The sequence below is a fragment of the Elgaria multicarinata genome, chromosome 1 (assembly GCF_023053635.1).
Source record: "Elgaria multicarinata webbii isolate HBS135686 ecotype San Diego chromosome 1, rElgMul1.1.pri, whole genome shotgun sequence".
In the NCBI taxonomy this organism is placed as follows: Eukaryota; Metazoa; Chordata; class Lepidosauria; order Squamata; family Anguidae; genus Elgaria; species Elgaria multicarinata.
Window position 1 is genome coordinate 180150056 of NC_086171.1, and position 13918 is coordinate 180163973.

The 13918-nt window shown below is 40.0% G+C and overlaps 1 protein-coding gene across 4 annotated transcripts in view; it reads right to left on the reverse strand.

Moving 5' to 3' along the window:
- Positions 1 to 2995: 2995 nt before the first annotated feature.
- Positions 2996 to 13918, reverse strand: part of RBM39 (RNA binding motif protein 39) — a 32376-nt gene continuing 21453 nt past the window's right edge. For all 4 annotated transcript variants that reach the window (XM_063144664.1, XM_063144683.1, XM_063144674.1 and 1 more), the window contains 8 exons: positions 11279 to 11344; positions 9029 to 9233; positions 8745 to 8822; positions 7638 to 7670; positions 7009 to 7084; positions 6810 to 6915; positions 5520 to 5598; positions 2996 to 3974 (listed from right to left, as the gene is read on the reverse strand). In XM_063144664.1, the coding sequence (XP_063000734.1) occupies positions 3874 to 3974; positions 5520 to 5598; positions 6810 to 6915; positions 7009 to 7084; positions 7638 to 7670; positions 8745 to 8822; positions 9029 to 9233; positions 11279 to 11344 (744 nt within the window). In that variant the 3' untranslated portion in view covers positions 2996 to 3873. The remainder of the gene's footprint in view (positions 3975 to 5519; positions 5599 to 6809; positions 6916 to 7008; positions 7085 to 7637; positions 7671 to 8744; positions 8823 to 9028; positions 9234 to 11278; positions 11345 to 13918) is intronic.

Sequence of the window (13918 nt, forward strand, 5' to 3'; positions counted from 1 at the left end):
AGAAACGAGGAGTTCAACAACATGCCCGGGGGGTGGGGGTGGTTAATAGATGAGGAAAGGCAAAATCTCAGACTGCAAGTATTGCAGAGAGTGGCATCACTGCTCTTAACGCTTGTACCATAATATGAGATGACTATTAGAAGTAGAAGGATAAGGCGAGGCTGGAGTGCTGGGCTGAAAACAACAGAATGAAATATAATAGGGATAAATGCCAAGTTCTACATTTAGGAAATAGAAACCAAATGCAGTTACAAGATGGGGGAGGCAAATGCTATTTTGGGCTGCATTAATAGAAGTATAGCTTCCAAATCACGTGAGGTACTGGTTCCTCTCTATTCAGCCCTGGTTAGGCCTCATCTAGAGTATTGCGTCTAGTTCTGGGCTCCACAATTCAAGAAGGACGCAGACAAGCTGGAGCGTGTTCAGAGGAGGGCAACCAGGATGATCAGGGGTCTGGAAACAAAGCCCTATGAAGAGAGACTGAAAGAACTGGGCATGTTTAGCCTGGAGAAGAGAAGATTGAGGGGAGACGATAGCACTCTTCAAATACTTAAAAGGTTGTCACTCAGAGGAGGGCCAGGATCTCTTCTCGATCCTCCCAGAGTGCAGGACACAGAATAATGGGCTCAAGTTAAAGGAAGCCAGATTCCAGCTGGACATCAGGAAAAACTTCCTTTTACAGCAGTACGACAATGGAATCAGTTGCCTGGTGAGGTTGTGGGCTCTCCCACACTAGAGGCCTTCAAGAGGCAGCTGGACAACCATCTGTCAGGGATGCTTTAGGGTGGATTCCTGCATTTGGATTTGATGGCCTTGTAGGCCCCTTCCAACTCTGCTATTCTATGATTCTATGAGTCTGGGGGGTGGGGTCAGAAGGTCAAGTAGAAAAGGAATGAGTTTGCACAAGCCTGGAGAAAAAGGATTTAGGTTGAATTTCATACACCGATCAAAATAATCATTGGCTCTGGTACTCTCAAGCAGCTTAGAAATACAGACACTGCCCAAGATAACTATTTATTTGGCCTTTAATTTTCTTGTGTCCAAGAAACTGAACACAAACATATTGTATACAAGAAGTATAAGGTCTTGGGGCTGACAATGCATCTCAAAGCATTACCATACTCTGTGCTATTCAATTATTTTTAGGGGCAGAATACCAATGCCTACTAGAACAAAGATGCTGATTACCACTAATAGGATCAGCATGGTATCCCCCTTGCATCTTTTAATTTGCAGTATGGTTTGTGGTAGGTATTGATAGCGTATTTTTGAAACATGCAACCAAGGCGCTAATATAGCTCATGCTTTATATATTTGTCAACTCACCCATGTTTTACCTTTGCTCCTCATATGTATTTTCATCTGTTTCAAATTGTGACCAACACTTGTAGAACAGCACATAAGTTATAGGGTGGCCTTTAGTCCTTCAACTTTACACAATAAATCTGTGAGTCTTTAAATGAGCCTCAAGCCGGTTTTCCCCATCAAATGCTCCCAAATATATCCAGTTAGGGAGGCAACCCATACTTGCTCTTTGAAAAAGCAAGGTAAATGTTTTCGTTTGGTGAGATAAGAATATACTAGAAGAACAGGTTGTTTACCTGTAACTGTGGTTCTTCATTGTGGTCTCTGTGCATCACACATAAGGGCTCTGTGCCTGCATGGAACTCACTTCGGGAAACTTCTAAAGCTGAGAAACGTTTTGCTGGGAATCCCCTCCCCCACCACCCAGTGCGCATGTCGCTGGGTTCCCACCCCTCTCCGCAGTTCTCTGAGACCAACTACTCAGCTCCGTTGTGAGGTGGTTAACCACTTGGTATCGACAGAAAAAAAAAACATCGACATCAAAGTGGGGATGATGGGAGGGTTGTGTGAATGCACAGAAGAACCATTTGTGATGCACAGAGACCATGAGGAATAACAGGTTGCTTACCTGTAACTGGTTCTTTGAGTGGTCATCTGTGCATTCACATAATCCTCCCACCATCCCCACTTCAGTGTCAATGACTTTTTTCTGTCGATACAGAGTGTTAACCTCGCAATGGGGCCAGGTAGTTGGTCTCAGAGAATTGAGGAGAGGGACGGGAATCCAGCGACATGTACACTGGATGGTGGGGGAGGGGTTCCCACCAAAAATGTTTCTCGGCTTTAGAAGTTTCCCGAAGTGAGTTCCGCGCAGGCCCCTTACGTGTGATGTACAGAGACCATGATGAAGAACCACAGTTACAGGTAAGCAACAGAGTTCATTAAAGCAAGTCTTTTTTTAAAGCTTCTCTTTCCTGTCTGGCATAAAGGCAATGAAGCAGTTGCAGTGAGTAATGAGGCTTCAGGAATTAATAATTAGTTGAGGCAGAGTTTACTTTTGGTAAAGACTGCTGGATGGGAAATACGGCTCTTTAACTCTTGACTTTTACACCCCTCCCATGGTATCATGAGAGAAACTATATAGTTTGGATATACTTGAACCAAGCAAAGCTGGGACAACTGGCCAAGGAATGTAAAAAACAAGACAGAAGGCTTCCTCACAGTCCCTCTTCCAAGTCTCAGAAACTATGCAATGTTTTCTCTACACCATGAAGCCTATAGCTTGCTCTTTAAGACACAAGGTATTATTCTTGTGGTTCTGTGCAATGAAGGAAAAATGGAGAACAGCATCAAAGGTAAAAAAGAGGAGACCTCAAACAGATGCTAGGAATGTTTACTGTTTCAGGTATAAAATACTTCTTCCTAGCACAAGAAGCACCATTCTAAAATAACCACAATAAAGAGAATTATCGCCGAACTGGGCTAATTTCAATAAATTGTGTAACATGCCCGAGTTCCACTTCCACCCACCAATATCTACCTCACCAGTAAGTTATATTTACAAAACCACAGTTGAAAGTTGTTAGGCAAAATCAGTGCTTTGCCTGCTTCTAGCATTTTTAACTAAACAGTTCACAATTTGCATTCTCCTGTTTGCCACTGACAAGTTCTAAAAAAAAGTGCTTCTGGAGGCCTTTAAGAGAATTTTATTTGAGTGGTTCTTACAAAGATTGTTGCAATATGAAAGTCATTTGTTGATAGAAATATCAAGCTGTTTTGTCAAACACATTGAAGTAACCCAAAAATATATTTCAGAGCTCACAGAGCTTAAAAAAGAGCAGAGATTATATGCAACCAGACAAAATATATTCCTGCATTTCCTACTTCAACTTTCAACTAAGTACATTCCCTGCAATCAATGGAACTTTAATCTGGAAATGCAGAGATAGCTTTGTTTGGAATTCTAAACACACCTTACACCTTATTTACAATAAACTTACAGAGACAATCAAAAGTTACCATCTAGAAATAAAATCCTCTAACCCCCCAATTTTGCCAACTGGTCAACATTAAGTGAGCCAATCAGCTGACCAAAAAATGACTCAGTAGCCTCTTGAATTTTCAATCCATACAAAACACACTAAATATGTCCAGTTAAATCTGATATTAACCTTTAGCAGAGCATCTACATTTAAGTGAATGTAAAATGCAGAACCTGCATTAAAAGAAAAGGCTTGTGAAACATTAAAAATCATGTCCTGTCCACCTTTTACAGCAAAGTCTTTTCTATAAGCTACATCTGTTCCTACAGCTCACTTTAGCCAAATGTTCTAAATGTACAAGTATTACAAGGCAGAACAAGTAGTCAGCTTTGTATACAGTGGGAATGCTAATCAAGAGAATGAACACACAGCATTCCTGCTTACTATATTTTGCTTTTTTGTTTAAAGGTAACAGGAAGTGTACACAAAAGGACTTTACACCCTTTCCTTTTGTTTTCTTCTAAATAAACAGTAACTCAAGTCTTCCTTCAAAAATAGCTATGTACAAAACTGACTAAATCCATCTTCATCGCCGAGTAGGAACCAAGAGCTGGGTTGCAGTCATAGAATCTGGGAAAAGGTTGTGGTATGTTGGAAGAGGTACATATGCTGCTGTGATCATTTTACCTATCAGAGGAAAGGGAGAAAAGCAAAAAGCAAAAGCAATTTAGAATTCTTGTTAATTTCATTTTGTTTATTCTAAATAATTTACACCACACCTTTCCAATGTGCTTGCATTGTTCAGTGTGACTTAACAGTTAAAAGTCCCATAAAAAAGTAAGAATATAAAAACAGGAACAGGCTCAGAAGGTAAGAAAAATCTAGAAATGAGGATCCATCACATAAAATGCTTTCTAGAACAAGGACAAAAAATAGTAAAAGATTGGGGGGGGTGTTCAAACAGATCTCATGGGAGTAAAATATTTCAAAATCTAGGTGTGGCCACTGAGAAACTCTGGTCTTGACAAGTCATGCCTCAGTCACTGACAGGTTACAGAGAAGGGCTTCTCCAAAAGACAGGAAGAATACACCCTCTCCCAGTAATAGCATTCTGTATCGAATCACCTTCAGAGCTTTTGTAAGGCACAAATGTGTGTCTTCCTGTTTGGCAAAAAACAATGGGGCATCTAAGGATTCATTTCACTTAATTGGTACCCTTTCTCTTAATAAAATTGCTGACAACTGATCCTAGGTCAAGGGTGTTAATCATTGCTGTATTAAGGGCACCAGCTTCCTAACCATGAAGACTGATCAATCTGTGAGAAGTTTGCTAGAGATACTGTCAGTGACAGTAAAAGATTTATAATCCCCACCCCAGTCCTTTTGATAGACACTCCTACATCTAGGAAGTAGCATCTCTCTATTTTTCACACAGTTTGTCTACATGAGGGGTGGGTGACCTCTGCTTGCCTCATGGGCAGCTTTCCCTTAGGAGTAATTTCTCAGGGACTGCATGCCAGCAGTGGGAGTGGCTGTCCCCAAAAATGGGTTTCTCTGAAGCCAGCCACAAAATCACCTTCCTAAATCCTGCAGCTTCAATGAATTTATCCCCCCTTAGTTAACCCTTACCCAGAGAACACCCCAAGTCATTTCCCCATTTCCAAATATCATTACTCCAGCCTTCTCCAGTGTTGTGTTCTCCCATTTGTTTTGGATTACAACTCACATTAGCCAGCCAAACAACATGGTCAATGGTCAGAGATGACAGGAGTCGTACTCCAACACATTTGGAGAAACCTCCCTTCCAACACTGGCATTGTCCTTTTAAGAAGCATTCCTCTTCAGACCTTTTCTCTCTCTCCCCACTTCAGGAACTGAAGATAGCTGAAGGAGGATTAGAGGTTTGGAAAAGACCTCTGCAAGGACTGGAGCAGTGGGTGGAAAAAACAGTAGGGGCAGAGGCTCTCCAACACACCCTCTCAGCCAGCCAAACTGGAATGCAAGAAGTGTGGCCAGTTGAAAAGCTGAATTGGGGAGAGTAGTATAGGTTCTACAAGGCTTTTTTTAACTAAAGAAAAAGGGAAGGACACCTTGTTAAGAGGGGGCAGGGCAATTGGAAGAAACTTCGAGGGCCGGATAGGAAGACTGAGAGCTTAATTTGACCCACATATTGGAAGTTCCCCACTGCTGCTTGTTAAGACAGCAACATGGAAAAATATTAAGTTTACTGACCTGCAAACCACCTTCCATGTAATGCATTGACAGCGGCAATTGCTGCAGCTATCGAAGGGCATTTGACGTATACATTGCCCTGAAAAAGAACAAAGTGTTCATTGCTTCTAGGAAAATAGTCTATTTTCTTCAACCAGCTGCTCCCTTTCTCCATGCTAATGCTTAAACAGACGAATTTAACAGAATGCTTGATTTGCAAACCAACAGAAGTCAGCAGAGTAAATTGTTAGAACAAAGCAACAGATGAAAGATAAATACATGTATTAATACACTTAAATCACCTTTTTTCAGAAGAGAATTCAAAACAACTTGCAGAAAAGGACATCATACAATGAATATTAAATTAGAAAAAATTGCACATTAAATAAAACATCACCAATAGAAGTAAATATCACTAAAAACAAGCCCAGGGTTTAAAAGCCTTGCGGAACAGTCATCTTTTTGCCAGTCATCTAAAAATTTTTGGGGATTGACAAACCTTCTACACTGCACTTCACAGTGTAGACGGCAGTATCAAAAATGCTCTTCTGTACCTCACTCAGCAATTGCATCTGGAACAAATGCTCAGATGCTAAACAGAACATGTGAGGAGTAACATGCTTAGGATTGTGTTCCTAAAAATCTTAAACTTGGGATACTCAATTGAGCCCAGAAACTGACCAGCAACCAAGTCAAATAAAATTGGTTTGATGTTTTCAACATCTAAAGCCAGCCAACAGCATTCTGAACCAACTGAAGTTTGTGAACACTTTCCAAAAGTCCCCCCACATAATGTGTGTTACAGTAGTCTAATTTGGAGGTGACTAGTGACTGACATTGAATGGTCTGATTTTGTCAAGATTTTTCCAAGCTAGCTGGCATACTAGCCTGGAAAAAGTGTCCCAGCTACCTGCACAATGAAAAGCAGTTCAGGTGTCAAGTAACAGCCCATGCTACAGACCTTTTAGGGGATGTACAACCCTGAAGACAGGCTTCACACCTAAAACGAAGTTTGGATTAAACTTCAGAGTATCACCTATTTGCTTTCCACTAAGACTGCTACAATTCAGAGTTGTTCTGTATCAGACACAAAATACTGATACCTTACAATGGTGTAGATATATAGACATTTGCCCTCTGACAACAGATTACCATTGTGTTACGGACTCATGTTAGAATATTTTAGTCGAGTCCTTTTATAGAACCAAAAATCCTTCCTAGTAGTTGATTGTACTATTAGTAGTATGAGTAAAACTTGCTGAACTTTAGGGACAATGATGAAACTTTTAGATACTGATTTTAGCAACATACCTGAGCTGAATTTTTGTCTACGTAAATATGAACAACTCCTCCATGTTTGTTACATTCCTCAATCACATCATCCTTAATTTCTGTATCCCAGCCAGCTTCTTCTTCACTGCAAAGTAAGATACCACAAGTCTTAAGAAATTCATGAACTTATTTATACAGAACAGAGACATAAAACTGAACTTATAGAAGATTAACTTACGTTTGAGGATTAAACATGTTGGAGAGCTGGAAACACTGTGTTGCAAGTGGTTGTACAGAAGCAGCTGCAGCCAAAACTGAAGAAGAAAATGTAGTGTAAGTCCTTATTTGTAAGAGTCAACAGAAAATTTATCTACATCTTTGAAACTGTCTAATTTGCTATTAGCAATTGACATAAAAGCATTGTTACTAATGAACTTTGATATCAATTTTTTTTTTCCATTTTGGTAATTTTCTGCCCCACCTCACTGCTTTAATACAAGAAGCCATTCAGATGTTATCAGCTCGGGCCCTGTCTTTCTACAGGAATCCACAACTATCACCTTAGCTTAATAGCCACAACTCCATTTCTCCTAATCAATACCTCAAATCTACTTGCAAGCATAAAGGGCTGGAGGGAGTTTTGTCTTCCTTGCACCCAAGGCTTATATAGGGTTATATAGAGGAAAGAGCAGGAGAAATTCATAATGTTTCTTTTTTTTTATCCAAACTGCAGCACAAGTTTCAGGCTGTCTGAAGCTTTGGGAATACTTCTTACTAGGGGCAAGGGGCACTTGCCCTGACAAATAGGAAAGATCTGGATGCCCATCTTTCTAGTCTATGTACAACACTATTCAAATTCAGTCTCACCTTCACTCTGCTGTGAAAGTCTGGTCTGCAAATCTAAAAAAAAAAGAAGTAGAGCATTTAATATCCTCAATATTTAGAATATAGACTTCTCACACACAGCACCCTACAGACTGTCAATAATTTCTCCATGAATATTGGTCACCCTGTGTGTGGATATGCTGACAGACAGGCAACACATCTAAATATCACACAAGCAATTCACGACTTGTGATGTGAAATCTGGTACTGTACATATTTGTACATCATTCATTCACTAGTCAGTTTGAGCCATCTTATACTAGCTCAGAGGCTGGATATTAAGAAGCAGAAAACAGTAAGACAGGGACAAGCGGGAAGAATTTTAATCTGCATCATAGTACAAATGTGGGATGTAAAGACAGAAGCTGTATGCACAACTGCTAAATAACAGCAGCTGAAGTGGTGTGATGTATATAATAACTTTGTATTGACAATCACATAGCTACCAGAATCTGATCCCTGCCTCTGCCCCCCTCATAGCTTCTAAAGAAAGAACCCTTCTGGTTGCTTCCTGAAGTCACAAAAGAGGCTTAAGAGTGAGAGGAAAGGGGGACATTCTAGTGGGAGGGACAAGGATACAAGAAATCCTATGGCCTCTCCAGCCTCAGCCAAGCCCCCCACCAGTGTGCTTCATCTAGAAGGGCTCATAGGCCCGTCTAGAGGAAATACTATAAAAAGGATGATGGAGAAGCAAAAACTGCTTTCATCCTCCTCCTGCCCTGCTGGCAATAGCCTGGCAGGACACAGAATACCCAGAGGCTTCTTATCTATCAAGGGTGCAACCCATAGGATGGCACCCTAAATTGATACAGCATGTGCCAGGATTTAGTGCATCAACAGCTGTCAAGCGATGTCCCCATTTCATTTGCCAGTGATTTAGTAGAGAGCTACAGAAAATTCCAGAAGTGCACAATTCAACTAGTAAGTAGATTAAGAAACATATGCTCAGTAGGTGAATACAGCTCCAATCCCACTGAACTCAATAGGACTTACTTCTAGGTAGACATGCATATGATTGCTCTGTAATTATCTTTTTTTAGACTAGCTTCCAGACAACAGTATTTAGAAAATATGTTGGGGGGGGGTTACCTGCTACTGCACTAAATGCTAATGATCCACTCATTTGCAGAGCTTGCTGTGCAGCTGGAGGGATTTGTAAGCCAGTACCTGGAATAGAAAGCCATTAATATATTTTGTGCTAGATACTTCACGAAGCCCTGAGTTAATGTGGCTAAACTAGAAAGGCTACAACATGGGGATGTCTGTGGCCTACTAAGTTATGAAAAAGTTGCTGATAAACTCTCCCTTAGATTGAATTACAGTAGGATGCAGTGCAAATATTGAAAAACAAAAACATGGAATTTGTTTTTTACCTTCAGCAAGTCTTGCCATTAATTGAAGGCGACCAGTTGTTCCCAAGTCAATTCCAGTCCTTTCCAGTTCATCACTGTCCAAAAATGAGCTTGCACTGGATGCATCTGTACGTTCAGTTACATGCCCTACTTTCATTGGTCTGCCAGCTAGCTCAAATCCATTTAGTTGTTCCAAGGCCTTTTTAGCACACTCAGAGTCTGAAAACTAAACAAATTAATATATGGTTATCATTTGATACAACTCATTGTTAGCAACGCTTCTGTTTCAGTACTTAAAGAACCTACATTCCACTAAGTTTCAGTCATAAAACTAGTATCAGCACCCTTCAAATCACTGCTCCAGCATTAAGACAGGCGGTTTATAAAATCTGTGTGAACAGCGAGTACACATTTACATTTTTGCTAAAAACAAACAAATATTTAGATATTTACATGGGAGGGACCTTGGCTTAGTGCTAGAGCACGATTTTCAAAAATGATGTCCCAAGTCCAATCTCTGGCATCTCCCATTAAAAAAGCAATCCAGATGGCAGGTGACTGGAAAGACCTCTCTGCCTTAGATCCTAGGGAGTCATTGCCAGTTGAAACAGACAATACTGGGATAGATGGACAAATAGTTTGACCTGATATAAGGCAGCTTCTAGCATTCTCTTACGTACAACCTGTGATGTTCCCCTTGACCCATCCAGCCTTGACCCATCCTCTGGCTCCGAAGAGGACTCGGAAGCAGAGGAGATGCCCAGGGCCCTCTAGGCCAGAGGATGTGCCTTTACCTGACTCCTCAGGTAGAGGCACATTCCTCTAGATACAGAGGTTCTCAGATACAGAAAACATTCCTCCATTACAACCTTCACCACCCCCACCCTGTAGGAGCCAGCAGCTACAAATCAGGCAGTAGCTTTTAAGAAACATACTGCTTTTCTGAGGGCGTAGAGTTAACTGCTGGCATTTACAAGGCTTCAGAAAACTTTTGACTGTCATGGAATCAACAGCTCCCTTTGCTGGAGTCTCAGCTAACTCAGAGCCGGCAAAGGTCCTGGAAGACCCTGCATGATCTAATTTGCCTGGCTATACAGCACCCTCAACTGGACTTCACTTGCCTGAATTTGATTTGACTAGACCACATGCCTTACTGGCTTTAGCCCCTCTGAGTGGCTTGAACCAAGTCGGACAGGACACATCCTGAACATTTCACCGTTTTAGCATACAGGCTGCATGGATATTGGATATTTCTATCCAAGTTGGGAAATGATCTGAAGCAGTTTAAACACTCAGAAAGTGTTGTTACTACTAAAAAAATGCAAAATAGACACTGTAGTATACTGCCATGAGGTTTAGGGAATTGAAGAATTTTTAATTCAATAGTTTATATTTACTAATTTTATGTACCTTGAGAAGTAGCATACTCCTGTCCGTGGACAATATTGCCTTCATCTTTTCATTTTCAATTTGCCTTTATCAACACAGCAACATACTCTACTGAAGGCCATATTTGGCAGAGAACAGCCATCCTCATTTAGCACACTCCAGGCCAGTACGACAGCAGTTGTTGCTCGTGTCTAATAAAAACTGGAATTATTCTACCATTGTGAACATGACCAAAACCTGGCAGTTTCAAATTAAAGGTTTTTAGTTTTAAATAGATTAAGTTTCAGAATTATTCATGTTTACAACTTTTAAAATACCTTCAGGCCTTTCTTCGTGGCCCACTTTAGAGTCTTAAAAGAAAAGCAAGCCACGTCTAATTATAATGAATAGATATCTTAGGATGTATGTCAGTGAACTAACACTAAGAATATCAAGCTGAAAAAATCTGTAGCCCTTAAGATGCAATTCTATCATGTTTACTTGGAAACACATTCTACTGATATCTGTGAAGCTTTTGAGCAAGTAAATATGTTTAGAATGAAGTACTAGTGATTACCTGAGACATGTATTATCTCAAGAGAAAACTCCTACTTTAAAATTCCCCTTCGGACCCACACTTCAATCCTAAGCATATTTTGAACAAAGTCTCATTTAAATTGATGAGACTGAGACATCTGAGTGTTTTAATGTTCTTCTATAGTAATCCATGATTTTTTTAAATTAATGCCTAATACTTGTTTTTCTGAAATATGGTTGAATTTGTAGAACAGCAAGTGGCTATATTACAGTGAGTGAATGAATGATGACTGCAGTTGAGTAACCAAGAGTCTGATTTGTCAAGCCACCTTTCAGACTAAATATATGTCAAATTTATAAACTTACAGTAATAAATCCATATCCTTTGGAACGGCCAGTTTCACTGTCCATCATCAGCTGAATGCTTTCAATCTGAAAAGAATCATGATTACCCATTAGCATCTTTTTAAAACAACAACAACAACCTATCAGTCAAGTCTTATTTATGGAACAACTATGACTCAAATTGGACTATACAGGCTGAGTGTTCTACTAGCTCTCCTAAATACAGGAAACTGTCTCAAACCTCAAGGGAACAAACATATTTCAAAGATGAAAGTCTGTTCACGTTAAACTCTCTGGTTCAGTTCAGACAACATGTTAGCCAACATAGTGTGAAAAGTCCACTCAACGGTTGAGTTTTTAGGGGGTTCTCCCCACACAACATGTTCTATCGTTGTGTGACAGTGAGCTACCACAGAGTTGAGTAAAATCCATCACAATGTTTGATTGACAGTTCCTCTGCCCTCTCTCCTCCCCTGGTCCTCCCAACGGTATCCCATCATCCATTGCTGCAAAAAAATAATCCAGGCAGCTCTTCTAGAGCGGCATTTGATCCTTTCACCGCTCTTGCCAGGAAATTCTGTAGCCAGTGGGAAAAGTCAACTCAACACAGCAGAAAACTCCACAGAACCCACCACACAATGCTTGTGTAGGAACTCTCCTCTGCACAGCGTGGATATTCTGCATGGAGGGTTTTCCGCCCCACCCCTGCCCAAAAAACCCCTCCATCATTGCGTGGAGTTTTCCCACCAGATAATACTTTACTCAATGGTGGTATAAAAACTCCACAGCGGAGTTCTAAAACCACCACTGAGATACATGTTGTCTGAACTGAGCCTCTACCTTGCTTTGGGGCTATGCTTACACACTTTTCTCCCTCTACTTAAGGCACAACTCTATGCATACTTAGGAAAAAAAGGCCTACAACTCCCAGTATATCCCAGCCAGCCATGCTGGAAGTTTTAGGCCTTTTTTTCTTGTCTAAACATCCCTAGGATTGCATCCTTTCTCACTCACTGGTTTGCAGTTACATCCAAACCATATTATGGTGTGTTATTGCCCTGAAAACCAGAACTGAGAATTAGACAGTGTGAGGGAAGAAGGAAAAGTGTAAGCACAACGCTTGTTCCCATAGTGACAAACCAGTCTGATGTATGTGGGAATTGTCCAACAGTGTTCATGAAAGCACAAAACATGATAGTTCAGTTAAACAGATGACAATAGGGTTTTTTTAAGCATAGTGCTTTTTCCAAGAGAAATATTTCTAATAACCATCTTAAATGTTGACGTCTACCCTTCCAAGTAAAATTATTTTAATTCCATCATTTCCTAATGCTCAGATAGGATAGGATTACAATCAAGAAAATCTATAAAACTCCAATTTACATGTCCTTGTCATTGGACCTGGTAAATAGATGGAGTTGTTCATAGAAGATTGAAGAGCTGATGGGACATAACATGCAAGGCCATAGGTCCTTAAACATGGGGTGCCTTTGAAGGAGGTTTGGAAGCTTCAACTGGTACAGAATGTGGATACCTGGATGCTGCTCTTTTATCTGCTACTAAATTATATTATTTGTTTTAATATTATGCATTGCTGATTTTTACTGCTGTTGACTGGTACTGACTCCCAATTGTGATGCCTTATGGTAAGTTCATTCAAATATTGTGATTTTATATTATATCTATGCAATGTAAAACTCCCTATGAGGGCTTCACCCTAAAAACTCCCTAAAAAGACCTTACATAAAGAAAAGGGAACAATGGTTCTTCCACTGCGGGACCAATTCTCTTTATGTTGAAAATGCAAATTTAATTGTCTTTAAATGAATTAAACTTTTAGATTTACATGTGAGAGCCCCAGTCTGGCATAGTGATATTAGAGATATAAGTGATATATACAGCATATATATAGTTTGTAATCAATCTACAGAACAATTTCTCCTAGCTGGTACATGTTCTTAAACCCCTTTAAACAAATCCAACAGTGCAAAACCTCCACAATAAAAATAACAAAAAAAAGAAAAAGAAATAATGTCCAATGTCCCAGCACTGAAGTTCACCGTAAACTGCCTAAGAGCAAAACTTTTAGATAATAGTTCAGAAGTATATCACTCCACACATTCACAATGTCAGGCGTCTAAATGACATTCATAAGGCGTCTATTAAACATTCATAATAAGGCATCTAATAAAACAGTTGTCCAGTACATATCCTGTTTTGAAGTATCTTCGTCAGTTGGACGCAACTTGTTCATAAAGGGAGCCATGGTTGAGAGCATTATCTGGCGGTCTGAAACATGAAAATGATATGGTGACAATGTTGGAGGGTTCCACCCTAAATGTACAGCCACGGCTCCCTTTATGAACAAGTTGCGTCCAACTGACGAAGATACTTCGAAACAGGATATGTACCGGACAACTGTTTTATTAGACGCCTTATTATGAATGTTTAATAGACGCCTTATGAATGTCATTTAGACGCCTGACATTGTGAATGTGTGGAGTGATATACTTCTGAACTATTATTATCTAAAAGTTTTGCTCTTAGGCAGTTTTGTAAAAACATAAAATGCTACTGTGAACTTCAGTGCTGGGACATTGGACATTATTTGTTTTTGTTTTTCTTTATTAATTTTTATTGTGGAGGTTTTGCACTGTTGGA